The 25,071-nt window shown below is 40.1% G+C and overlaps 2 protein-coding genes across 3 annotated transcripts; one reads left to right on the forward strand and one right to left on the reverse strand.

Moving 5' to 3' along the window:
* Positions 1-1,955: 1,955 nt before the first annotated feature.
* Positions 1,956-7,350, reverse strand: polr1h (RNA polymerase I subunit H). Its single transcript, XM_042506165.1, has 5 exons — positions 7,251-7,350; positions 5,167-5,286; positions 2,686-2,780; positions 2,497-2,606; positions 1,956-2,402 (listed from the first exon to the last, which is right to left on the reverse strand). The coding sequence occupies exons 2-5, from the start codon at positions 5,282-5,284 to the stop codon at positions 2,378-2,380; spliced, it is 348 nt and encodes a 115-aa protein (XP_042362099.1). The 5' UTR covers positions 5,285-5,286; positions 7,251-7,350; the 3' UTR covers positions 1,956-2,377.
* Positions 7,351-7,383: 33 nt separating this feature from the next.
* Positions 7,384-24,639, forward strand: ddx39b (DEAD (Asp-Glu-Ala-Asp) box polypeptide 39B). Of its 2 annotated transcripts, XM_042506164.1 has the most exons (11): positions 7,384-7,444; positions 8,666-8,898; positions 9,129-9,256; positions 10,658-10,750; positions 10,836-11,019; positions 15,309-15,427; positions 18,380-18,511; positions 20,234-20,343; positions 22,533-22,677; positions 23,874-24,021; positions 24,133-24,639. In XM_042506164.1, the coding sequence occupies exons 2-11, from the start codon at positions 8,676-8,678 to the stop codon at positions 24,147-24,149; spliced, it is 1,299 nt and encodes a 432-aa protein (XP_042362098.1). In that variant the 5' UTR covers positions 7,384-7,444; positions 8,666-8,675; the 3' UTR covers positions 24,150-24,639. The 2 variants fall into 2 exon arrangements, with proteins under 2 accessions (XP_042362098.1, XP_042362097.1); XM_042506163.1 differs by lacking the exon at positions 24,133-24,639 and having other exon boundaries at positions 23,874-24,124.
* The last annotated feature ends 432 nt before the right edge of the window (positions 24,640-25,071 follow it).

The following is a 25,071-nucleotide window of genomic DNA, read 5'->3' on the forward strand; positions in this document are numbered from 1 at the left end:
CAAGTAATTCAAATTTCATGCCAGTGACCATCAATGTGCACATCCATCATACATATTTTATTCAGGAAATACTTCTAGTTTGAAGATGAAACCCAGGGGACATTATATAGAAATTATGAGCTTCATAAATGTACAACATGATTACTTTTCATCTACAACATGCTCCACATCAAACATATTGAGACATTACCTTCTGCAAAAATCTGTGGCAAAGGTTTAGTGGCCACAATGCTGTGTGCTACAGGATGGGCATCAAATATCCAAAATTGTCAAATGCTACACAGTGAGTTTTTAGCCTCTTTTAGCTTGTTTAGGTTTACTGGATCCCAGACTTTGCTCTTAGCAACTGCTTACTCCTCTTTACTACTTTCTGCAGCACTAGGCAGCTGTTAATAGTAAAATGGTGTGGATGGACCCACTGTACACAAGCTGCTCAGCAGCACAGCTCAGCACATGCACACACGCACGCACACACACACACACACACACACACACACACACACACACACACTCTCTCTCTCTCTCTTTCTCTCAGAGAGCAGCTGGTGAACATATTGGAGCATTTAGCTGATAAAGAGACAGATTTTTCTCAGAAGTTGGTAGACATCACAACAGAGCTGAAAGCCAGTAGGTGGGTTTCCATTAGCCCTCAAATAACACAAATTGAAATTGAGAATATAACATTTTGAAAATATTAAACATTTGTGTGAAATGTTATAATCATTGTATGAATTATTGGAATATATGGAAACACGTCAATTTTGACTCCCATTTAACGCAAAAAACTTTTCACACTTGCATTAGGGGGTAATTTAGGCCATTTGAATAAGCCATATTTCACAAAACCACAACTAGAAACCCTTTTTGGCTTTTCTAGCTCACATGATGCTATGGCTACGTGCTTGTCAGTAGGAAGTGGCTCGCTCATGATGCAGCAGGAGCTACAAGAGCTGTTATTGCATCACATAACTCTTCAAAAGTTGAGCAAATCATCCAGAAGTTTTGAATCCACAATTCCTCTGTGAAATCAAAAGGGACGCCATAACCCCTGGTTATGGCATGTTATGGAGCCATAACCAGGTATTATGGCTCCATAACATGCCTACATCGCCTTGGATTGTAAATATTGATGGTTAGTGCAGTGGCTGCAATAGAAACAAAGCTGCTAATGTTCTGAATGTCCATCACCATGCTTCTTGGAATGTTATCACCAGAGAAGTCACAGAACATCACTCAGTGGAAACACAGTCATCTCAAGTTTTGCACAAATCTGTAATGGAACCTGCTTAGTGAATACGGGACATTCATCAGGTGGACACAAACTCAACTCCAAATAATGCCACTCATTCTGCTGGAGGTGTAAATAGAGAACCACAGTAATGAGCCCTAAAACCTGCACTTAAGTTTGCATTTCAGCACCTCCAGTCCCCTCCTGTCAAAGTCAATGTTTTTTTTAAATGGGTTTTTGGTTAGAAGCCTGAAATAAGGTCTGTGGTTACCACAAGCTGAAGAGACCTTCAAGTTTTGTTCTGATGTATAATACCTCAGTAAATACCAAACTGTGAACTATGAAGACTTCATGTGTTTTTGAAAGGAAGTTGGAACAAGTAGATAAATGAGACAACAGAATGTCATCATGCCGAACACAGCTTTGTGGTGGTGGCAATGCAACAGTAGTGTAGTTCATTTATTGCCTAACATTAGCTTTTGATGTCTGGCAATTGAATCGAGGCTTCAAAAATCCTAAAAGTGGTGTTCATTTGTGGAGAATGTCAGGTGGTCAAAAGGTGCAAGTATCATAAATGTTTGCTTACCACAGGGGTCGGACTACAAAAAAACATCACTCCTGCAGCACTGCAGGCAACGGTTTGTTAACACACTCACCATAACAACTTTGTCTGTTGAAAATATGTTAGTGCTTAGTTCACAGCTTGTTTCATGCCCCAAGAGGCCAATTAGTTTTTATTTTTTATTACAAACTTCATCTTAAATAAAAAACATATTCAGTGTTAGGCATATTCTTGACTTAGGAAACTGCAGTTTAACAGAAAGAAATCTTTTTCTGCTGTTTCAACTGTTTCTCACAGCAGCATCAGCAGATCAATAGTGACAAAACTTCTGTGAAAACTGAGTGAACTCCATCCACTGACAGAGACTGTGAAAAGATCTGGCAAAAAAATGGCAAATGGGTGATAATAGTTGAAGATCAGTAAGTGAGATGCCCTGCAGTGCACAGCCTGAGAATCCAAAGGAAAAGGCTCAGATGTCGTATTTACAGTACATGTACGGAGAAAGCATCCAAACATCTGAAAGCAGTGCTGGCAGACATGAAAGCAGGAACACGGAGAAGAATGGAGAAGGTGTGTTTGAGTTTTTCTCAAGAGTCCTCCTTCTCTTGATACCTGGAACACCAAAATCCAAATGATCAGTCAAAGATCCCACAGCAACACAAAGTGTTCAAATCAAGTCCCAGAACACAGTGTTCATACAGCTTACCTGCAGTGTATACAGGTGAAGAAGACAGTCTGTCCTTCATCTGCAGATCTCATCTGCCTGGTGTGGTAAACCATCCCCTCTTTATTGCACTGAGAGCAGCGTCTGTCAATCTAGGGGAGTAGGCGAGCTCATTAATACAGTGTAGAGTTGTTCCTCTCAAACATACAGCAGAAGTCCCTCTGTTCTTACCACAGGTCCCTTCAGTTCAGAGTCCTCCAGTGACATCGACGACTGCTCCACAGGGTTGAAGATGATAGTTGAGTGGATCTCCTGACCTGAGAACTCTGAGCAGTAAAGACACACGTGTTAGTGATAATCAAAGCAAATGTGTGCCATAACAATACTTCAGAGTGAACTCCACATCCTCTTGTGCTCTTCTGACTTAAATTCAGTTCAAGGTCCTGCATAGGACTCATTTTACCAAAGCTGGGCAGGGGCTAAGCTGCTTATTTCAGGGTACTAATAATATATGTGAGAGGTGTGGCTTATCACCGGCCAATCATACTTATATGTTCTTGAGTTATGGTCTTCTTTCTTTACCACATGAAGTTAAGTCCTTAAAATCTCTCTTGAACTGTCATAGCTATCTTTGGGGTACCCCCTGCACCAGTCAGTCTCTCTGAGAAACACTCAAGATGTTGTTGCTTTTGCTTTATTTATTTAATACTGATAATACACTGATTTAATGTGCTTTAAATCAGTAGAAAAGGTGAAATATTTCCTGAGAGGCTCATCTGCCAGTTTCTACAAAAGATGGGAGGCTATCATGTCCTATGGAAATACTCTGACTGCTCTGGACCCCAATCTGGTTCTCATTGCATCTAATTTTTCAGAGTAAGTGTCTTGACTATTATTCCCATGGTGTTCTTTCTCGCAGTTCTTCTTTTAAATATGTAATTTATTATTATTTTTAAAATTATTATTAATTTATTTTTGCTATTTTTGCTTACTTATTTGGGTTTAATATGTGTGGTTGGGGTGTTAGGATAAGGTGCTGTTTTGTTTTTCTGTTCCACCACACCACACAGAAGGTTGGGAGGGGAAAAACACAAAAAACACTAAATACATAAATAATAAATAAAACACTAAAAAATTATATCACCAGTTTGCATGTGGGATTTTTCTGAATACTGCTCACAGTGAGCTGCGTGGATCATGTAGTGTAACAGTGTCATTGTTTCTGCAGAGGCACTTTACTGCTGAGTCTTCAAAAAGATTTTCAATGCTTAGATCGGCACACTAAATAACATTCACCTCTGCAATGTTGGGTTGGAGGAATGAATCTCAATTCACATGGCCTGACCTATGTCCATACTTTGTTTAAGTGCTGTGCCAGAGCTAGAGAAAGGTCTGGCTAAACTGATAAGAACTGTGCACTAAGGGAGAACTAACATTGCTGCCTCATGGCTGTATGCCTCCACACACCAGTCAAGTTGCACTTACACATTCATGTCAGTAAAAGCATGGATGCTTCACACACATTTCCCCCCGACAGTACAGAAGTTCGCTACAATCAGCAGTTTACTGATGTCACCAGTTCAGTATCTGACCAAATGTCTCCCCCTCTGCTCCTGACTTATGATGTTAATGACCAGAAAAGTGTTTTATGCAGAAGATTAGGATATCACAGTGAAGTTGACCTTTGACCTTTTCAATGTTAAATATCATCACTTCATCATTTCATCCTATTTTTACTCTTATTTGTTGCTATTAGAATAAGAAGTGTTGAATAACGATCAAAAGCATGTTTTGTGAGGTCACAGTGACCTTTAACTATGAAAATGTCATCAGCTGATTGATGAGTCCAAGTGAACGTTCTTGTGCCAAATCTGAAGAAACTCCCTCAAGGCATTTGTGAGATATAAGATTCACAAGAACCCGAAATGCTAATCAGTTCATCGTTTGGTCTGAGTTAATGTTTGTGCCAAACTTGAAAAAAGTTGCTCAAGGCCTTCTTGAGATATCATGTTCATGAGAACAGGACAGACGGACACCTGAAAATAAAAAGCCTCCAGCTGTGGCTATTAGCAGCGTGGAGGCATAAAAACATGTTTTATGAGGTCACAGTGACCTTTGACCACCAAATTCAGTTCATCATTGAGCCCATGTGGACGTTTGTGCCATATTGGAAGAAATTCCCTAAAGGTGTTCTTGAGACATCATGTTCACAAGAATGAGATGGACAGATGCACAACCTGAAAATAGACTGTCTCCTGCCATGGCTACCGTTGAGTTGTTTGTATTTCTTTGAACCAATCAGAATCATCTTGGACAGCACTAAGCTCAGGCTGCAGTATTGCTGTCCTTGTAAAATAGTGTGGGAGAATTTTGCCTGAAAAAAGGCATATAATGGCAGGCTGTTACCCACAGTCTCCATCCTGTGAGTCAGACTAAGAGTAAAGCAAGAACATACTGTATATATATCATATGTTTAATCTTACAGAAGGCCCCTAAGAGCCAGATGAGCAATGATTTTGTTTTTTAAAACATGAAGACGAACGTTTCTTTATGGCTACATCCCAAAGTGGTTTGACTAATCAGAGTGCATTGCACTAGTGTACTCATGTGGAGGGTGTATATGATTAAATTGGAGTGCAGCTGAATCTTATCTATAATGTCTCTGTGTTCCTCTCAATCACACTTGTGGTCTGTGACTGGGAGAGTTGGTACCTGCTACTGGGATGCAGAAGGAGCAACGAGGGCAGCGCACTGTGTCCTGTATTCCTGGGAGAGGAAGAACATTTCCACATTCTGGGCAGAAGTTGGGATCACCACCAAAACACGACATGTCTGTGTGAGGAAAAGGAGCATTAGTTCTGTACTTAGGGGAAGATGGGACAGGGAGAAATCCAAACTGACACCGTAACCATTCAACACTATATATTCTAGCTAATTTTTTTTTACAATGCACATGAACAGAATTGCCATATTAGCCATAGCTCAGACATTGAAATCAACAAGTTGTTGTCTAGATGGTTAGATTCAGATATACTGTCCTCTAGGGTTGTTTCTTTTCACAGCCTGTACACAGAAATACACTGTCTCTGACCACATGGAAGGGATGTGAAGTGCTGGTTTAGGATCAGTGTCATTTGCTATTATGACTGCTACAAGTGTGGCGGATCTGAGGTTAATTTCTGAACCATATCTATATCTGAAGGCTCCCTGCCCATAGCCCCCCATGCCCCCAGCTTGACGGCTAGTCACCTGTCAAGGTGAGCCCTCAATGGGCTGAAACGGAACATGTGCACTTTTTTTCTCCACTGAATCTGTTACTTACGTTTGCGTTGCTGCGTGTTTCATGTTTGTTGACTCAGCTGCTAGATAGTGTGTCTGAAATGTCTGTTGGCTTTATGATTTGACACTGTTTGTTTTTATTACACTGAGGTTGTTTTTAGTATATTTATGGTCTTTTATGTATATTTATTACTGCCTTTTCTATTTGCACAGAACTCAAACGCACTGCAATGAGCTGGTGAGGAACAGCATTTCGTTTCATTCTGTGTACACGAATATGCATAGATCACAATAAAATTGAATCTTGAAAATTTGTTTAAAAAAATGTTACATTCAGACTGTTAAGTGCATAAAATGTGCCACTGAAATCCATTCAAACTGACATTTTTGATCCCACAGCCATCAAAGCATAAAAAGACGCATTGTATTATTTCTAGATGTCATTCTGGGCTTTTGACTTGGAATTTGTCATTTTTACCATTTTCCACCTGATGACATAATTTTTACCATATTTGGCATATGGAGAAAATAAATGCTATTCCTACTAGGTGCACTGTCACAATTGATGTTGCTGAAATATTTTGTGTTTTTTTTTCATCTAAAAACATAGTGGCGTCATGACAAAAACCTCTAATTTAAAGGGATAAAATTCTGAAAATTAATTAATGAGTATTTGATATTAATGATTGGGACTGATGTTGGTTAAGAAAAGTAACTAAATGAAAGCAGAAAGTCATATTAATGTATACTTTTTTATAGCCTGATTTTGAAAAGCACATTTTCTTTGCAGAGTGGTGAGTGTGAGTATTTGACACTGTGCAAAAAAAATAGTGAATAAAAATCATTGTTGCTGCTAATCATTGACATATCCTAGGTGATAATGAAAAATAATAATAACCTACTTAGCATGTAGTATACTGAAAATAATTGAATATATAAATATATATAGAATATATATATATATATATATATATATATATATATCATATATATTATATATCTTCATCTTAAAATCTTAAAACTTAGTACCATGACCTTTCATTTACATGGCTAAAATTTTGAAAATTTATGAATACTTGATATTTATGATTAGGACAGATGTTAGTTAAAACAAATAACTAAATGAAAGTAGAAAATCATATTAATGTATATTTTTTATGGCCTGATGTTTATATGGTTAAAATTCTAAAGAATTAATGAATATGTTATATTTATGATTGGGACTTATGTTGGTTAAAAAATTAACTCCATTAAGGTCGGAAATAATATTGATTTATAATATTTTTTACAGCTTGATTTTGAAAAGCACATTTGTGTACAAAGCGACACGAGTGCGTCTAATTTTAAAGCGAGGGTTAATCTTGGATTGTATGTAAGAATGTAAAACACAGAAATAGTTTAAAGGAGCACATCATTGGACAAAACCTATCTTGGAGCAGTTGACGTTGGTTAGCGCTATAGTCAACTTAAGCCACAGCATCAGACATTAGTTTTCGGACCAGAATCGCGTTACTTACCTGTTTAATGTGTAAACAACGTTTCTATCCACAAGTTTTCAGCGAAACGATCAGACGCCAGTGTAAGGTTGGCATGTGCACCGCGGGGTCCTCCAACTCCTCACCGTCGCGTGCTGAGACGTCATTTGCGTGCGCGAGCGTTAGCGCTTTACTTTGAACAGCTGTTGGGTTGACCGGTAACTGTCGTAGTTCAGGTATGTTGCTTACTAAAAGTCATTTTAAAGCTGCAGAATTGGCAGATAGATTACACGCAGCTATATATTAGTCAAAGGTTGAATCGTAAACATGTTTAGGAGGCCAGTTAGTGAGTTGTTTGTTAGCCGTCGAGCTAACAGCAGCTAACTGTTGACATACTTGGGTTTGTTTTTGACCGTTAACGTTGGTCCTTAATGTGTCCTTTATTCACTGAAGCTTAGCAGACATTCTCTGTCAGGCAGGAGTCTACAACCACTATTGATAGCTGACATCAGATGAATGTGGTTTGCTCTTTGCACTTAAGGAACAGTTCGGTTTTTTGCAGTGAGGGGTGTATGAGGTACTTCTCAGTCAGCACGTTTGGAGAAGCAGGCTGGGGTATGACACTGAAGCCAAGCGACGTATTGCTGTGGAGGTGTCAGCAGCAAAATGTATACCTAAAATGTATACCCAAATTCAGTATCAGCTTAATTGTGTGCTATACTGACAGTATTTTCACTGATTTACCTTTCCTTCAGATAGTCAGCGGAGAAGCTGGTAACAATTTCAGTTCTACATCAATGCTCCCCTCAAAGCCACCAGACCCTGTTGAGAAAAAACACATTTTAACTCACTGAACACAGGTGCAGCTGGTCTACCGCTGTCTCCATCAGTTAGTTTGTGTTATTGTGTGACTATAGCGAATCAAAACTGGCCTGTTTGAGGCAGTGGTCAAAACAGCTGTTTGGTCTGGTCAGTGGACCAGCAGCTCCAGCAGTGATGCTTCAACTTAGATGTTTTGTACATGTTCACTTTGTCAATTTAAAAAGAATTATATATATATATATATTCTATATATCTATATATATATATATATATATATAATTTATTTATTATTTTTTTCTCTAGGTTTGTTATATTGGCAGAAATCAGCATGTTGACAGATAATGGCTAATAATAATAATGATGGCATGCCGATATTATTGTCACCCTTAGTGAAACTGATTCGGATCGTACTGTTCCATGTCAACATTATCTTGGCCAGAATAATTGTAATTCACAGTATTATCTGGTGTTCATCAGAATATGTAAATTCTGGAGAAGTTTCAGAGAAGGAGAGGTGGTCTGTATGTCCAGAGAAAAGTCTGAAATGTAATCCTGTTTAATACAGTAGTCCTGTCATGAATTCAACATTAAAAATCCCGCTCTCTGAGGGATTTCTCATTGCGTGTGTTTTGCAGCCGTATCAGGATGACAGAGAATGATGTGGACAACGAGCTGTTGGACTATGAGGAGGACGAGGTGGAGGCTGCTGGGGTCGGGGATGTTGGAGGTGCAGGAGACATGTTGAAGAGGAAGGAGGGAGTGAAGGGCTCCTATGTGTCCATTCATTCCTCTGGATTCAGAGACTTCCTGCTCAAACCTGAACTACTCCGAGCCATAGTGGATTGTGGCTTTGAGCATCCATCTGAGGGTAAGTCGCTAATGAAGCTTAAGAGAAGAGTTGAAACCTTAAGAGTTCCAATAAAACAGAGAGCAAATGTTAGTTTGATTTGAAATGATCTCGTTAAGTTAAAGATACCAGTGGTGCAGCATTTTCTGTTTTTCATTCCTCTCCATATGCTCTTTGTCTTTACTTTGATGAAAGACTGCTGTCAGTTCATGCCATCATACAGACATGTTGGGTGTGTTTGTCTCTCACAGTTCAGCATGAATGCATCCCTCAGGCCATCCTTGGTATGGATGTGCTCTGTCAGGCCAAGTCTGGGATGGGAAAAACTGCAGTGTTTGTTCTGGCCACCCTGCAGCAGCTGGAGCCCGTAACTGGACAGGTGCGTCAAAGATATCATTTCTGCTGAAAAGGGGGGGGCACATTCCCCTCACTTTAAAGGCCTATTATGTATAAATTAATTCATAAATAAAGGCTACTCATAACTGACAGCAGAGCACGAATACAGCTGGTCAGAATAAGGCTGCTGTCTAAAATGTTGATTTACACATCAGAGTTACCTTTAATTGCACTGAGCAGACTGAGCAGCAGTGACGGTTTGCACTGGCTATCTTCTGTCAACATACAAACTAGTTGGGACCTCGAAGGTTGTTTTTGGGCTGTTTGCAGTCTGAGAGAAACAGCTGAAAAGAACTTGAAATTTACTTTTAACAACTACTGACTTCTTCTCAATCTGCACAATCTATATTTTTGTTAATAAATGAATATAAGCTGATAAGGTGACATGAGATTGGATATCGTCTTATATTTTGCACATCATAATATCTTAGATGTTGTCTTTTCCTGATTTTAAAGGCTGTACCACAGTAAAGCGAAGTCATTTTCTGAACTTACCAGACTGTTCTATCTGTTCTAATATTTGTCTCTACTCACTCAGTCATTGTAACCACATTACTAATGATTACTTATCAAAAATACAATTGAGTAAATATTTGGCAAAAACACCTACAATATCAGAAAAATATTCAGCTGTTTGGTTAAAAATGTTCTGAAATTTTGATTCCCTCCATATTCTCTCCAGCCCTATTTACAGTTAGTATTAAGATAATGTATCAAAAGATGGTTTTGTTCATTGTTAAGATGCGGAAACAACATTATCTATTACAATAGGTCATGTCTCTATCAGAGAATAAATATCATTTCATCATGTAGAAATTTTACTACTGACTTTGGAATATCTGAGTTTAACTCTGGACATTGTGGAATGTACGCATTTTGTAAAATGATTTGAGGAAGTATTGGAAGATCAGCTTTCTGTGCTGTCAAATCCAGCCGCATGAAACTGATGACACTATCAAGTATTATCAGAACTCTTGTGCTAGCTCACTGATGCATTGATGTTTATCAGGTTATAAAACATGTCTTTAATCAACGGAAGCAGGCGGGAGGAAATGCAGACAAAGTGCATTTGCTTACAGGGGCTGGAGGAGTCTGTATATTTGGATGTTTGCCTGATTTCACCAGAAAACTATGTTAAAGTGGTAAAGAAATCCTTAAACAATGTGCTATAAGCCTCTTGAGCAGATGATAGAGAAGACAAAATGAGAACGCTCCCAAAACTATTCTGAGCACTGAAGATTCTGCTAAACCCTGTCACTTGTGTACATTCTGACTTGTTTACAGATGGAGTTCTGCCCTTGTGGAGAAATTTTCAACAATTTTGCGTATCCTATGTTGAATTCATCAAAGGATCTTACTTGTAACTGTTGTTGTTTGGCTGCAGGTGTCTGTCCTGGTGATGTGCCATACCAGAGAGCTGGCCTTTCAGATCAGCAAGGAGTATGAGAGATTTTCAAAGTACATGCCCACTGTCAAGGTAAATCACTGTGACCTGAGTCTCCCTTTTGGCCCGAATCCTGACTCTCACACAGTTCCTGTGATGTGTGTGTATGTGCCTGCAGGTGGCAGTGTTCTTTGGAGGGCTGTCGATAAAGAAGGATGAAGAGGTGCTGAAGAAGGACTGTCCTCACATCGTGGTTGGAACTCCGGGCAGGATCCTGGCGCTGACACGCAGCAAGACACTCAACCTGCGTCACATCAAACACTTCATCCTGGATGAGTGTGACAAGATGCTCGAGCAGCTTGGTCAGTAAATATATCCCTCTGTACCACTAAAGGAAAAATCAATCTAAAATACTTGATAGCGGTCTGAAAGAATGCAAGATTTGGACTGTGCCTTGCATTTATGTGCCTAATTTAATTTTCCTTTTTTCTGTGGATAATTAAACAGAATGACTGCAGATGTGACACCACTTTAGGATATTTTGCTGATGCAAACTTTGATTTTCCCCCCAACATGTTAAGAGAAAAACATAAAATGTCACCAGAATAACATAAAGCAAGGAGAAGGCCTCTGTAGATCAGACTGCAGCACAGCCACAGAACCTTTTTAGATTTTGTGGTTGATTGTGCACTAGTCACAAAAGGCTTTGCAAGCAGCTCTGTATTTTGGCTGTAAGGCTACATGCAGGATTGAGGATGGCTTCAGATATCTGATTTCACTAGGTGGGTTTCTGCTACAGATTTGCACAAAACAATAGCGATATATTCAAAATGTGGACAAAACACAATAACGAGATGACTGCGTTTCTACTGAGTGATGTTCTGTGACTTATCCTCTGGCGATAACATTCCAAGAAGCATGATGATGGACGTTCAAAACATTAGCAGCTTTATTTCTATTGCAGCCACCACATAAGCCGTCATTATTTCCAATCCAAGGCCACGTAGGCATGTTATGTGAGCGGTAATGGAAAGGCGATCCTCTTGTCCTCATATGTAGGATCGGCCACATATGAGGGATTTCTTGGAGGTGATAGTCCACGATTTCACAGAGGAATGTGGATTCAAAACATCCAGTTGATCCGCTCAACTTTTGAAGAGTTATGTTATACAGTAACACTTATAACCTATATGACCTGTAAGAGCAAAAAGTGTTTCCATTGCAGTTTTGCGAAATATGTCTTTGTCGTATCACTTGAAATACCACATCATGTGAGTGTAAAAAGTTTTTTGCGATAAATGGGAGGTTTTTTTCAAAATTGATGTGTTTCGGACCTCCGGTGAGGCATGAAGCATGGCAGCACGGCACTGAGCCTGACTCAAACCCCCCAGTGTTCGCGTGTTTATTGGGACCTAAAGCCTATTTTAAGTCAAGTTTGATTATTGAAGAGAATGACCCGACTAAAGATATGGCAGCAAAAAGAGAACAATGTTTTGACAAAAAAAACTGAATCCAGCAGGAAGTGCCAAGCTAACGAGTCATCCGAAGAATTAGTTATGCTAATCAAGCAAACAATGGCAGTGATATTGGCTACTGCAAGAAACAGTAGCCCATATGCTCAAAGATTTGCTTGGAAAAGCTCTGGACCCCATCGAAAAGCATATGGAAGAAAATGGCAATATCCTCCGCTCATTAAAGGAACAAGCAGACAACCATGCTAAAAAGTTTAGCACCGTCTTCAGCTAAATCGATAGCATTCAAGCTAGCCTGTGCAAGAGCGAGAAGGATAAATGCTCCTGTCTCACAGATTTGGCAAGTTTACGGAGAAAGCTCAATGAACTGAAGGACAGGTCCAGGTGAAACAACGTGCGACTGGTTAACTTACCAACAGGAGATGAGGGTGATGACCCCAGAGGTTACCTCCAAAAGATGCTTCCTAACAGGATACCACAGCTTAAGAGCTCCCGCAGCACACCGGTAGAAATCATTTCCAACAACGCCTCCAGACCTAGAACCATGATCTTCAGGCTACTGCGCTATACCGACCGTCAGGCTATCCTCGAGGGCGCGAGGAAAGCCAGACCCACTCTCCCTGACGGCACTCAGTTTCAATTCTTTGCAGACTACAGCCCCAGGTTGACCAGGAACGGCAGGAATACAGGAAGCTCCACATTGAGCTCCGACGGAAGGGGATAAATTTATTCCTTATCTACCTGGCAATTTTGAAAGTGAATCACAAGAGCCCCAGGGTGTCATTTAACTGAGCAGGGGAGGCAAAGGATGCTCTGAAATCTTGCAGAAGAAGGATATGGTAATGATATGAGTCAATGAAAAATACACTTTTTGTTTTGTGAGGACATTCAGCATACCGAAATGCCAATTTGTCAGAGGGCTAAACTCTCCTTACAAGCGTTCAGAGATTCTAGATTTCTTACAAAGGAGAAAATTGATATTGCAATGTTGCAGGAAACTCATCTCAAACCTAACAGTATCTCCAGGGTTCAGAGCCGTTTTTATAAACCCATTGTAGCATCAGCTGATGGTTCTCGCACAAAAGGAGTTATGATCCTAATGAGACGCAGCATAAATATATCAATTGAAAAGACTGGCTCTGACAATGGGGGGCGTCTGGCTTTTTGCTGTACTTCCATTCAGGGCAAAAAAGTTGCTTACGTTAGTATATATGCCCTAACTACATTCTAGGCTGAAATCTTTCCCTCAGTTACATCACAATTATTAAAGTTAAATCACTACCAACTATATGTTGGCTCAGATATGAATGCTTTCATCAACAATAACCTGGATAAATCCTCTCCGTCTTTATCAAGTTGTCAAGAAGCTGCCTCCAAAGAAATGTAAATTTAACTGGTGTATGGAGAGTACATAATCCATCTGTTAGAGACTATATGGTCTTTTCTACAAGACATGAAATGTTCTCAAGAATAGATTATTTTTTATATCCTTAAGTTTGCTGATGTCAGTACATTTAATAGAATTTTTGTCCAGGCACTTACCTGATCACAATCCAGTAATTTCCACTATTAATTATGGGAATATCAAAAATAGGGCTACTAGATGGAGGTTAAATTTCAACTCTCCTACAAAATAAAAGATACCTGACGCAACTGAGACCAAAATTGATTGAATTTATAAATTTGAACCAAAATAGTATCTCAGATATGACAGTGGTTTGGGCCTCCATCAAGGGATTTGTACAAAATAATGCTATATGGTTCAGTTCCTGTTTACATAAAAGGCAGCTTCAAAAGATATCCACAATAGAAGGCGACTGTGTTACTTTAGAGAGTAATTTAAAAAGGAAATACGCAATAAACATAGAAAACAAGCTCAAAACAAAACGAGCAGAATTGAATGATTTATTAAGAGCCAGGGCAGAATATATGATGCATGTAACCAAACATAAGTACTACGTAGAAGGCAGCAGGCAGCAGGCCAAGCCATCTTTTGGCACTAACCCTCAAGCAGCAAGAAGAAAGGTCCATACCAGCAATTAGATGTGCTAAACATGGGATAATATCTTCAACAGAGGAAATAAATACAACCTTTAGAAATTACTTTAAAGAATTGTACACAAGTGACTCAGCCCCTACTGAAGATGATTTCACCAAGGATTGACTCCAGGCCTCCCCCGCAACCCTTGCAAGGACAAGCGGTTACGGACAATAAATGAATGAATTTCCCAAAGATATGTCCCTACCTACAGGAATAAAAGCATGGGATAGGGATATGTCTGAATTGGGACAGGAATTAAACTGGGATACGATCTGGAACAATTTTACGAGTGCTTCAAAAAACCCAAATCACCAGTATATACATCTGAAATTTTGCCATAGAGCATACTTAACGCTAAGAATAAGTCATCAAATGGGGCTGATACCTGACCCTTATTGTTTGTTCTGCCCCCACTGGCTCTTTTATACATGTTATGTGACAATGTCCAGTGGTTCTTCATTTTTGGGGTATGGTTACAAATGCCATTGCAGTATTTGTGGTATGGTTACAAATACCATTACAGAACTAACAGGGTCGCAATTACCAATGGACACTGCTGTACATCTTTTAAATGATGATTCCCACCTCTCCCTGACGGACAGAACATGCGAAATTTGGCTGGCAGGCCTGACTCATCACAGCAATGATGGAAACAAACGCATGTCATATTACAATAACGACAGGTGTGTGAAACCATATTTGACTTTAAGATGGGTGAGTCCTCTAATGCAGTAGTTTACACAACGTTAAGATTTTCTTTTTCCAAATTCAAAATGAGCTTTAATATATTCTTTTACAAATTTACAAACTCTGCACCGTCATTGGTTTTCAACATTGCACCTGTATTATATTTCTTCTTTTATTTAAAAATTACAATATATTACAATATAATACTATACTAGATAATACTGATAATACCCAGCGGCAGTGTGAGGTGGACATTTTGAATTATTTCCGATTAGTATTATTATAGAAAGCATAATAATACTTTGGTTATTGACTCTTGTTTAGTGGCCGCTGTGTTGAGAACTTATTAGAGACATAGAATATTTAACAGTTTTCCTTTTATTCATCTTTTTAAAATGTCAGTTTGTATGTCTGTGTGGATTCTGATCTGAGTCATTGTCCTCTTCCACAGACATGCGCAGAGACGTCCAGGAGATTTTCCGCATGACTCCCCATGAGAAGCAGGTCATGATGTTCAGCGCCACCCTAAGCAAAGAGATCCGACCAGTCTGCAGAAAGTTCATGCAAGATGTAAATACGCCTCCCCGCCTTCATCTACCAACCCTCCTCTCGCTCCCTCTACACCTCCACTACTCCTCCCCCTGTTGTGCCACGCCTGCTGGACGAATGGGTAACAGAGTTCATGTTGCCCTGCGACCTCCATGAACCCAAGTTACAAGCAAGAAAGAAGTTTTACTTGGCGCAGCCCCTTCAGTGCATGGGGGGAAACTTGTGCCCACTGCACTCCTGACATAGCTTTTCTGCTGTGAGCAGCCGACGCCAAGCTCCTGCAGCCTGCACACATGCTGCCTTACTTTAGCTCACGCTAACTTAAAGCTACAATATGCAATTTATGATCTTGAGGCAGGTAGTGTGAGTCCCCACCCTAACCAGCAACACGTAGCCTGAGTCACAGACAGCACAGTAGGGACAGATATTATAATATTATTACAATATTCATTGATATTCTTACTGCATCTGTTGCTGCTGCAGTGAGTTTACCGCTCTGTAGCCACTAGCCTTATCTCCAGCTAGCCACACAGCCCAGAGCAAACTGTTAGAGGCCAGAAAATTCCCAAATTATTGAAAAGGTAGTCTTAGGGGAAAAGGGGATTAACTCACAGACTCTCAGCCTGCTAGTGTAGCAAAAGCCTGTGCATCCACCTAAACAAATGTCTCTGTGCTGGCAACAGTCAAGGCTGGAGGCATTATGTTTTCGGGTTGTCCATACCTTACATATGTGTTAGTCTAACCAGCTTGTGAACCCAATATCTCAAGACCACTTTAAGGGAATTTCTTCAAATTCAGCACAAACTTTACTGACATGTAGCCTATGAATGTAGCCTGCTGTCTACCTTACTACTGGTGAAAAGTGGAGTTGTTTGTGTTTCTTTCCAACTTTACCAAACTCATTTAGTCAGGCAACTGTCCCCACTTCTGATATGGAGCACAATGGCCTCTTTTCACCCCTGTTTATGAGTTTGTACGGCAAAGAAATACTGCAAAAATCAAGGCTACTCGCAGTCAGAAAAACAGCAAGGCTGGCTTGCTGAGGCATGCAGCTCTACCATAGACTGTATATAAAGATGGACGACATGCCCCCACTTACCCCTGCTATGCTTAGGCAAGGTCAAAATATCCGCGATATGGAAGATGCCATCTTGTGATGGTGATGTCATTGAGAGCCTAATTCTGCGCAATACAAATATCAGTGGTGGGGAGTTCCGGCCAGAAAACCCGTTCAACAAATCGCAAGCAGCTTCATTGTATGCAAGCACATGGATTGGCTGTCACAGCTGTCAATCATGGCAATAAATCCCCTTTTTGTAGAATTGAATAACTCATTAAAACCCTAAAAACTGATCATGAAAACAAACATGGGGTGGTGAGAACTACCGTCATTACAGAAACTATCTTTGGGAAAAATATATTTGGTGTGTACTTTGAGTTTTTAGTTTTGCCATGTCCATTCACTTACATGGAGGTGCGGGCTTTATGACCTATACTGCAGACAGACACCAGGGGTGGTCCAGATAGAAAGGTTACATTTTGTGGGAGCTGTCATGTCGTCCATCTTTATACACAGTTTAATGAGTTCTACTCACAGACTGCAGAGCCCTGAAGCCCCGTCCCCAACGCTGCAGTGTTGTTTTCATGTTTATTCAAAGTTTACTAAAATTGAACGAGTCAGGTGTCTAAATTGCATCAAATTCAAAAATGCACATCCCTGGGTCCCCATCAATACACTCACCAAGTTTTCTGTAGATTAGATGAATGGTTCTTGAGATATACTAAGGACTGACTGACTGACAAGACAAGACAGACAGATGATAGATAATTCCATGCTTTTTAGTTAGATTTGGACCAAACCAGAGTTTGTGATGGTTTGAGCATTGACAAGACTAACAAGTTTGAATGAAGCATGTTAGAGGTTAGAGAGAGTGAATATTGGACTGACGTTCATTACGTGCACACAAACACGACTCCAGCTGAATGTTGCTCTTTGTATGTGGATCACGTCGACTGACTGGACATGACTATTGCACAATAGTGAGGAATCTTTACAGGCTTAGGAAAGAACACATTTCAAGAAGAAATTAACCAAACCAAGAGTGTCTGGACTGGACAAATTAATGTGTAAAGAGTTGTGAAATAAAAGTTAAAGCTCCTGCATTTAATTGATAAGTCAATGATAGCTGATTAAATGCCAAAAATTCTCTGGTTCCAGCTTCTCTGGTTTGAGAATTTCTTGTCTGTGTTATACCCAAGTAAATGGTTATTTTTTTATTTATTTTTTTTTTAAAAAAAGGGGGGAAAAAAGCTTTTAAAAAGCTAATTTTGTCATTCCAGGTTTTAGTAAATTACAATTGGTATTTTAAAAAAAAAATGAAAATTTGACACAGACAATTAATCAATGTATTTAGAATCTAATCAGAATATTAATCATTAGTGAAAAAAATGTTTCAGCCATAGTCTAATTGATGATAGTTGTACATTATGATGACTCAAACGCTGTAATATTGGTTGGATTAAATGCTGGTGTGTGTGTGTGTGTGTGTGTGTGTGTGTGTGTGTGTGTGTGTGTGTGAGTGTGTGTGTGTGTGTGCGTGCGTGCTTGTGTGCGTGTGTGTTTGTGTGTGTGTGTGTGTGTGTGTGTGTGTGTGTCTATGGTAGTTCTGAGTGCTCTCTCCCTCTGTCTGACTTCTCTCTGCTTCTCATCCTCCACTGCTTCTTCTGCACTTTGTCTTGATTATTTTCTCTCTTCTCTCTGTCGCATGGTGTTTTCGTTTCGATACTTTTCCCTGCAACCCCTCCATACAAACTTTGATGCTATCATATATCTCTGCTTATCTGTCCTGTAAAACTTTCCCCTTATACTGTCCTGCTTTTCCAAGCTCCACAATCCCTTATGTCCACACCCATGTCCTTCCTTCAACCTCCTCAACTCCCCTTAACCCCCTTTTGAAATCCTGCCTGCTCCAGCCGATGGAAATCTTTGTGGATGACGAGACCAAGCTGACTCTGCACGGGCTGCAGCAGTACTACGTCAAGCTGAAGGACAATGAGAAGAACAGGAAGCTGTTTGACCTCCTGGATGCACTAGAGTTCAATCAAGTACGGGGTCCTATATCAGCCTTTTCATCATGCCTTGTGTTCTCTGTTGACAGGAATTCAGTGACAAGTGGAGAATGATGTGTGTGTTGCTTTATTAGAAGCATGATAGGACACATTTATGCTCACTGTTACACATGGAGATGGATGGAACCTTCTGTCCGCGTTCTGCATTCATTTCCTCCGTATTTGTGCACATTTTCTGAGAGCTTGCGGATTTGGATGAAGTGGAACAGCACCAGTGGAAATCATGGACAGTGTAGCGTAGTTCAAGCGAGATATGATCAGAGAAGATAAGGAAGAATTTTAAATGATGGTGGAACAGAACAAATCGGTAATTCATGATAATATATAGTAATATGCAGTTAGAAAACAGAAAAAATAATTGTCTGTGTATTTACTGGCTGCACAGACCTCCTGCCGTCTACAGCGCTGCTTTTGTTACACGGATCGTTACTACAACCTCCTCCACCTTGTTTGAAACTCAGCCCTCTAGCACCATCTATTGGCTGTTTATGTGCCTACACAAAGGACATATGAAGAGGGCAATAACATTTACAACATTTGAAAAAGATGGATCTATCTTTGTACGTAAAAGCAGTATGAATGAACTGTTGTTCTAAGCAAACAGGGCAGCGGTAGTCTGCTCCTGTGGATTCCTCCAGTACAACATCTGGATAATTCTGCTCTCATTAGTGAGTTAACCAACATGCTTATTCAGTTAGTCATTTCATGACTAATTACTAATTTCGTGACATTTCGACTATTGCAACTCCCTCCTTACTGGAGCTGCTGCATTCACCACCAGACCTCTTAGCTAGTCCACAGTAGAGTAGTAAGACAACTGCTACTCTACCTTCAATGGTCAAACCCTACACCATTGCACTCCTGTGCTTCTGGAAGATTGGCCTACCAGTGAGTATCATTCTATGCACAGTTTAGTGGAGCTATGGTTAAAGTTCCATTAGGCCATTTAATGTGACTCCTGTCCTGTTCCCAGTATACAAGCAGCAGGGGAGAAACCATTTATTGACAGACGTATGTCTGACTCCTCCACAGCAGGCGGAGATATACCCCCTTTCATTTAATTGCTATTGGACCTTCTTTTGGTTGACCTACTATGTCACATACCAACAAGTTAGAAAGTGTCTCCTTGTCTGTCCAACAATGTGTGGTTCTCATTCTTAAACTTGCGATCGATATCTTGTTTCGTTTTTTTCCCTCCTTGTTCCTCTTTTGTTTTTCCTGTCTTTCTTCTGTTAATTTATGCTGTTGGACTTCAAGGTCAAAGCCCGGTACGAGGACTGTGAAGCATGCGCAGAACACCTAGGCCAGTTCAGGTCCAAATAAGGCGTATACATGAAAGAGTAAATCAACCCCCAGCAGCATTATCTAGGTGTGTTTGTCCAACTATGAGAAGTTCAACTTAGTATGACTTCAGTGGGACTAAAATGTTAATATGTATTTTTAAATTCCAGTTTTAGTTGCACTAACACAATAATTTGACTTCTTCTAACATCGTGTAAACGTTATGAGGGAAGTTGATGGAAGCATCTCCCCCAATCAACAAAAACACGCACACACACGCACGCACGCACGCACGCACGCACACACACACAGATTCTGCAACCAGAAAGCAAACTGAGGTCTTAACTCTCAAGATGGATGCACAAATGAGTATGGATGCCAACTGTATGTGATGTGCTTTATTGCTGTGTTGTTCAGGTGGTGATCTTTGTGAAGTCGGTCCAGCGGTGCGTAGCTCTGGCTCAGCTGCTGGTGGAGCAGAACTTCCCAGCTATCGCCATCCATCGAGGGATGCCTCAGGAGGAGCGGTAACTGAACACGAGCAAACATTATTTGATGAGTCTAGTCCACAGAGTCATGGAATGGGATACATCTTTTAGGGGTTATCAGCATGATAGTCAGATTGCCATTTGTTTCACCTCATTACTTGGAGGAGAGTTACTTTGTTTGGTTTTGCCCTAATTAGCAGTCAGTGGCATCTCTGTATGATGTCATTTTCAGTTGAGACAAAAGACTTCAGAGGGAACAGTTCACATTTTTCAGGACAAGCGAAGAAATATGCAGATTTACAGATTTAATGCAACTATATTATTAATTTGAGTTGTCCATGAAAGTTTTTCATCAATTGTTACACCCAAGAGCAAAGAGCTGCTTAGCTGTTGATCTGTCCTCAGAGCGTGACTTGAACCAAATGTCATAGTCTTTGTTTTTGAGATATTCAACTTAAGCCTATTTTCCAAAACCCATTCAGTAACCAGCATTAATTCTTCCTGAAGGCTTTTGTTGAGATCTTGGCTCTTCTCTGCAGATACATGGATCGTAAAAGCCACTGCATACATCGCAATGCCTGCTTTATTCAACACATACAGTATATCATTTGTAAATATAGTGTTAAGAGAGGTCCTAAACAGCTGCCCTGGGGAATTCCACATTGTAAATAATTGATACTAGACAAGGCCCCATTAAACATTACACATTGCTGTCTGTTCAGTAAGTAGCTTTTCATCCAATTTACAGCAGAAGGCCTAAATCCACATGCAGAGAATTTAGTTAGTAGTAGGTCATGGTCTATAAGATCAAAAACTGCACATAAATCCAGCAGTACACTAGCCAACCCATAATCCATTTTCTTTGAAATAAAATTGAATTTGTTTGCGTACAATACCTTCCATTAGTTTGTGTAAAACAGGTAAAATACTAATAGGTCAACAATTTGATCCTGTAAATGGCTCTCCGCTATTTTTTTGGTATTTTCTACTTTGTGAAAAAAAACACCTTCCATCAGACTTAACTTAAAAATAGTGGTTTTGCAATAGTCCTTGCTGACACCTGTAGCAGTTAAACATCGAGATTATCATAGCCACAAGGTTTAACACACTTCAGTGTCAGGATCATTTTTTCTACATTTCAAATTGACACTTTTAGGCATTATATGTTGTTTAATTATTGACTCAGAAATCATATTATTCATCGTCAACATTTGATTTCTTACTTTATTAACTTTATTTATGAAGTAATCATTAAAGTGATTAGCAATATCTTTCGGTTTCGTAATAAATCCAGTATCAGATTCAATGAAGGATGGAAGGCTGCTTACTTTAAATTTACCCATTACTTCATTGAGAGTTTTCCATAATTTCTTACTGTCCCCCTTTATTTTATTTCCTCAATCCTCTTTTGACAATTGCTTTTTTTTTTGTTTATTCATTTTTGTGACCATGTTTCTCATAGAGCAGTACACCTGTCAGTCAGCTAAACTCCCAGATGTCGCCACAGCTTTCTTAAGTTGGTCCCTCTTTATCATATATCCTCTCAATTCCACAACAAGCCAAGGGCTTTGAATGTTCTAACAGTCAGTTTCCTGACAGGAGTATGTTTATTTCAAATAGGTAAAAATGGATGAATAATAGTAAGGCAGCTTCTGTGCTAGTTAGTTTTCTCACATCATCCCACTGAATCTGATTTATGTCCTTAATGAAGACACCTTCACAAAAATGTCTGTAAATTCTTTTATATATCACCTTGGGCCCAGCTTTAGGTACTTTAGGTTGAATCCAAAATCATTTGTGTGAAAAACAGGGTTTCAGGAATCCAACAAATATCACCTTAAGCAAGAACCATGCAGCACTTTTCACTGCTTACCCAGATGATGTATCATGAGATGTTAAGTTGTCCAAAAGACTGCCTAAAAGCACTTCAAAAATTTGTTAACTTTGAGGCTAAAACCACTGCAATCAACAAGAGCTCAAACACAATCATCTGCCAAACAGTCCAGAATAACAAAGTTAGGGATGTTGATGATCTTTTGGGCTCAGTCAGAGCTCTGACATCAATTACAGAACTACTGAGTTTTTCTGTTCTTGATTATTAGTATAGATCTTTGCTACTTTATCACTCCTGGCTGTACAGAGGGCTTGTTTGTTACGTTGTGGCAGCACTCAGTGGAATATAATGATGACTGAACGTCACCTTTTACTCCCCTTCATTGTGTGTGTAGTTTGTCTCGCTACCAGCAGTTCAAGGACTTCCAGAGGAGAATCCTGGTGGCCACCAACCTGTTTGGACGAGGGATGGACATCGAGAGAGTCAACATCGCCTTTAATTATGACATGCCAGAAGACTCTGACACTTACCTACACAGGGTAAGGCTGTCTCTCTCTCACACACACTCACACACACTCACACACACACACACACACACACACACACACACACACACACACACACAGCTGAACCCTACACTGTCCATCCTGATGGATCGGCTCTACACATGTGACTATAAAAAATATACAATATTGCATCAAAAAAGGCTCACCCAGGGTAGCTTGGTGAGAGCATCCTGTTGGTGTAAGCTCCACACTGTGTTTGTCTCTCTGTCTCAGTCTGGACTCTCTGACACCACGAACAATTTGAGTGGGCGGGAGTTACTTGCTTTGACAGACAAACTCCTTCAGCCAATCCTGACGTTAGCACTTGTCTCTGCTACACAAACACACCGTCAATTAGAGAGGAACAGGAGTTTTATAAAAAATCAATGTATTCATATTTATCATTTTTGTGTGTCGTGTTCCTCATCTACAACAATCCTCATGAGGGTTTCATGATACACTGGTGTTTCTCATTCAGCAGCCAACTGCCTCTGGACTGCTGAATCTCAGCTGGCAGCGTTCTTGTTGTCTGTCTGAAGCATTGTGAGCACTGATCTGCATGGCCATGGTTCCCGGCTTTGCAACCTCCGTATCTGCTCCTCCATCAGCCAATCAGTGGTCAGACAACAGTAAACATTGGATTTGTACCAGGAACGTCTTATTCATCACCAACAGAGCTAGTTAGTAAATCAAGCTTTTGTCAAATCCATTCAGACAAACGGCGAAAAAGTCCTCTCCTCTGAGAAACTCTGTTACTGATTTAACTTCACTTATCGCTGTGTTTACTCTGCTAATGCTAAAGTTAGCGCTTGTTGCTGTGGGAGCCACTATTACTGTTGTGCAAGCAGAGGCCTGCATTTATGTCTTCAACAACTGTGCAGTCCCTGATTGTCTGCTCACTTTGTCAGCTATGGTGCAGATCCCTGATTGGCCCAGATTAGAGTGTCTGGGGTGGCAGCGAGTCCAGACTGTTACAGAGAGAGAAACAGAATGTTGAGCTCACATCATCAGGATGCTTTCACCAGTCCGCACCCAGAGGGCTCTACCTCGAAAACTCAGAACTAGAATCAGTCTCTTCACAGGGAACAGTACAAATACATTGAAGCGTGTTATCTGTTGTTATCCAGAGTGAATAATCAGGTGAGCTATACTGGGAGCAGCAGGTGTTAATGAGGTGTGGCTGATTGCAGGTTGCCCGGGCAGGCAGGTTTGGCACAAAGGGCCTGGCTATCACGTTTGTGTCTGATGAAAGCGATGCCCGCACACTCAACGATGTCCAGGACCGCTTCGAGGTGAACATCAGCGAGCTGCCGGATGAGATCGACATCTCCTCTTACAGTGAGTTCTCATTCACTCTGTGAGTTTATTCAAAGTTCCCCCTCACTAAGCCTGTGTGTGTGTGTGTGTGTGTGTGTGTGTGTGTGTGTGTGTGTGTGTGTGTCCCTGCAGTTGAACCAGCGCGGTAGACGGACCAGATGCCTTCTTGGGGCTCACAGTCACTTTGTATTTGCAGTTTCACTCCGATGACAGATGCAGACTGTCTTTGTATAAACTCTGGCGTGTCCAACAGCAGATATTTTCCTGATCACATGTGCTTTTTGACAGAGAGAGAGCCGGACAGTGGTGGTAAAGCGCCCTCTGCAGGACAGACTTGATTAACAGACTTTTTTTCCATTTAACGGTCCAATGTGAGTTCTTTGTTAATGAATATTTTATTTAGATGTTTGAGTTGTTTTATGAAGGATAGCTGGTTTTCTAGATGTGATAAATTGGCTTGTTTCCAGATGTAGTTGTCTGGCTGACGGTAGAGAAGTGGACATGTCCAAAACACTACACTGCTGTGTGGATTAATAAATCTGGTTTTTGCCCAGTAAAGTCTCTCATTCTTCATTCACCTGAGTGTTCTGTATTTTTCCAGCTATAAACAAGTCTCCCAAAGTACCAAAACCAACAACAAATCATTGTTGCCTCTGTTGAAGACGTAAAGCTTTAAAAACACCTCACTAATATAAAATTTCATTTTATAAAAGGCTTTCCCAAAACAGCAGTTACTGCTGCTCTTATCAAACACTACCCAAATAGAAATAGTGCATTTGTTGGGCCTATATTCTGTGGCGGATTAGTACTCATTTGGTGCTTTAGTGAGTACTTCCAGTAGCAGCATATACAGTATAATATCAATAGTTTGTATCCTTTACAAGTGTTCTTAAGCTTAAGGGAAAGAAAATGCTCCTCTGCTGTATTTTTCTCGTGTGTCACTCTTATTCTTGGACCATTGAGCCACCGATTTGGTTCCAGTTTCTAAAAATTACTTGAATATTTGGCTCAACAATATAACTAAGTTATGCATTTGAATGATTTCCCACCCTTTGTGGGGGCCAAACGGTT

Source organism: Plectropomus leopardus, chromosome 18 (assembly GCF_008729295.1).
Source record: "Plectropomus leopardus isolate mb chromosome 18, YSFRI_Pleo_2.0, whole genome shotgun sequence".
NCBI lineage: Eukaryota > Metazoa > Chordata > Actinopteri > Perciformes > Serranidae > Plectropomus > Plectropomus leopardus.

Coding starts and splice junctions, on each gene's coding strand:
- polr1h (XM_042506165.1), bottom strand. CDS start 5,284: ATGTCGTGTTTTGGTGGTGATCCCAACTTCTGCCCAGAATGTGGAAAT. Junction 2,781..5,166: donor CTTCTGCATCCCAGTAGCAG/GTACCAACTCTC, acceptor TTTACTGCTCAG/AGTTCTCAGGTCAGGAGATC. Junction 2,403..2,496: donor TTCACCTGTATACACTGCAG/GTAAGCTGTATG, acceptor TTGGTGTTCCAG/GTATCAAGAGAAGGAGGACT.
- ddx39b (XM_042506163.1), top strand. CDS start 8,676: ATGACAGAGAATGATGTGGACAACGAGCTGTTGGACTATGAGGAGGAC. Junction 11,020..15,308: donor CAAGATGCTCGAGCAGCTTG/GTCAGTAAATAT, acceptor CCTCTTCCACAG/ACATGCGCAGAGACGTCCAG. Junction 15,428..18,379: donor GCAGAAAGTTCATGCAAGAT/GTAAATACGCCT, acceptor TGCCTGCTCCAG/CCGATGGAAATCTTTGTGGA.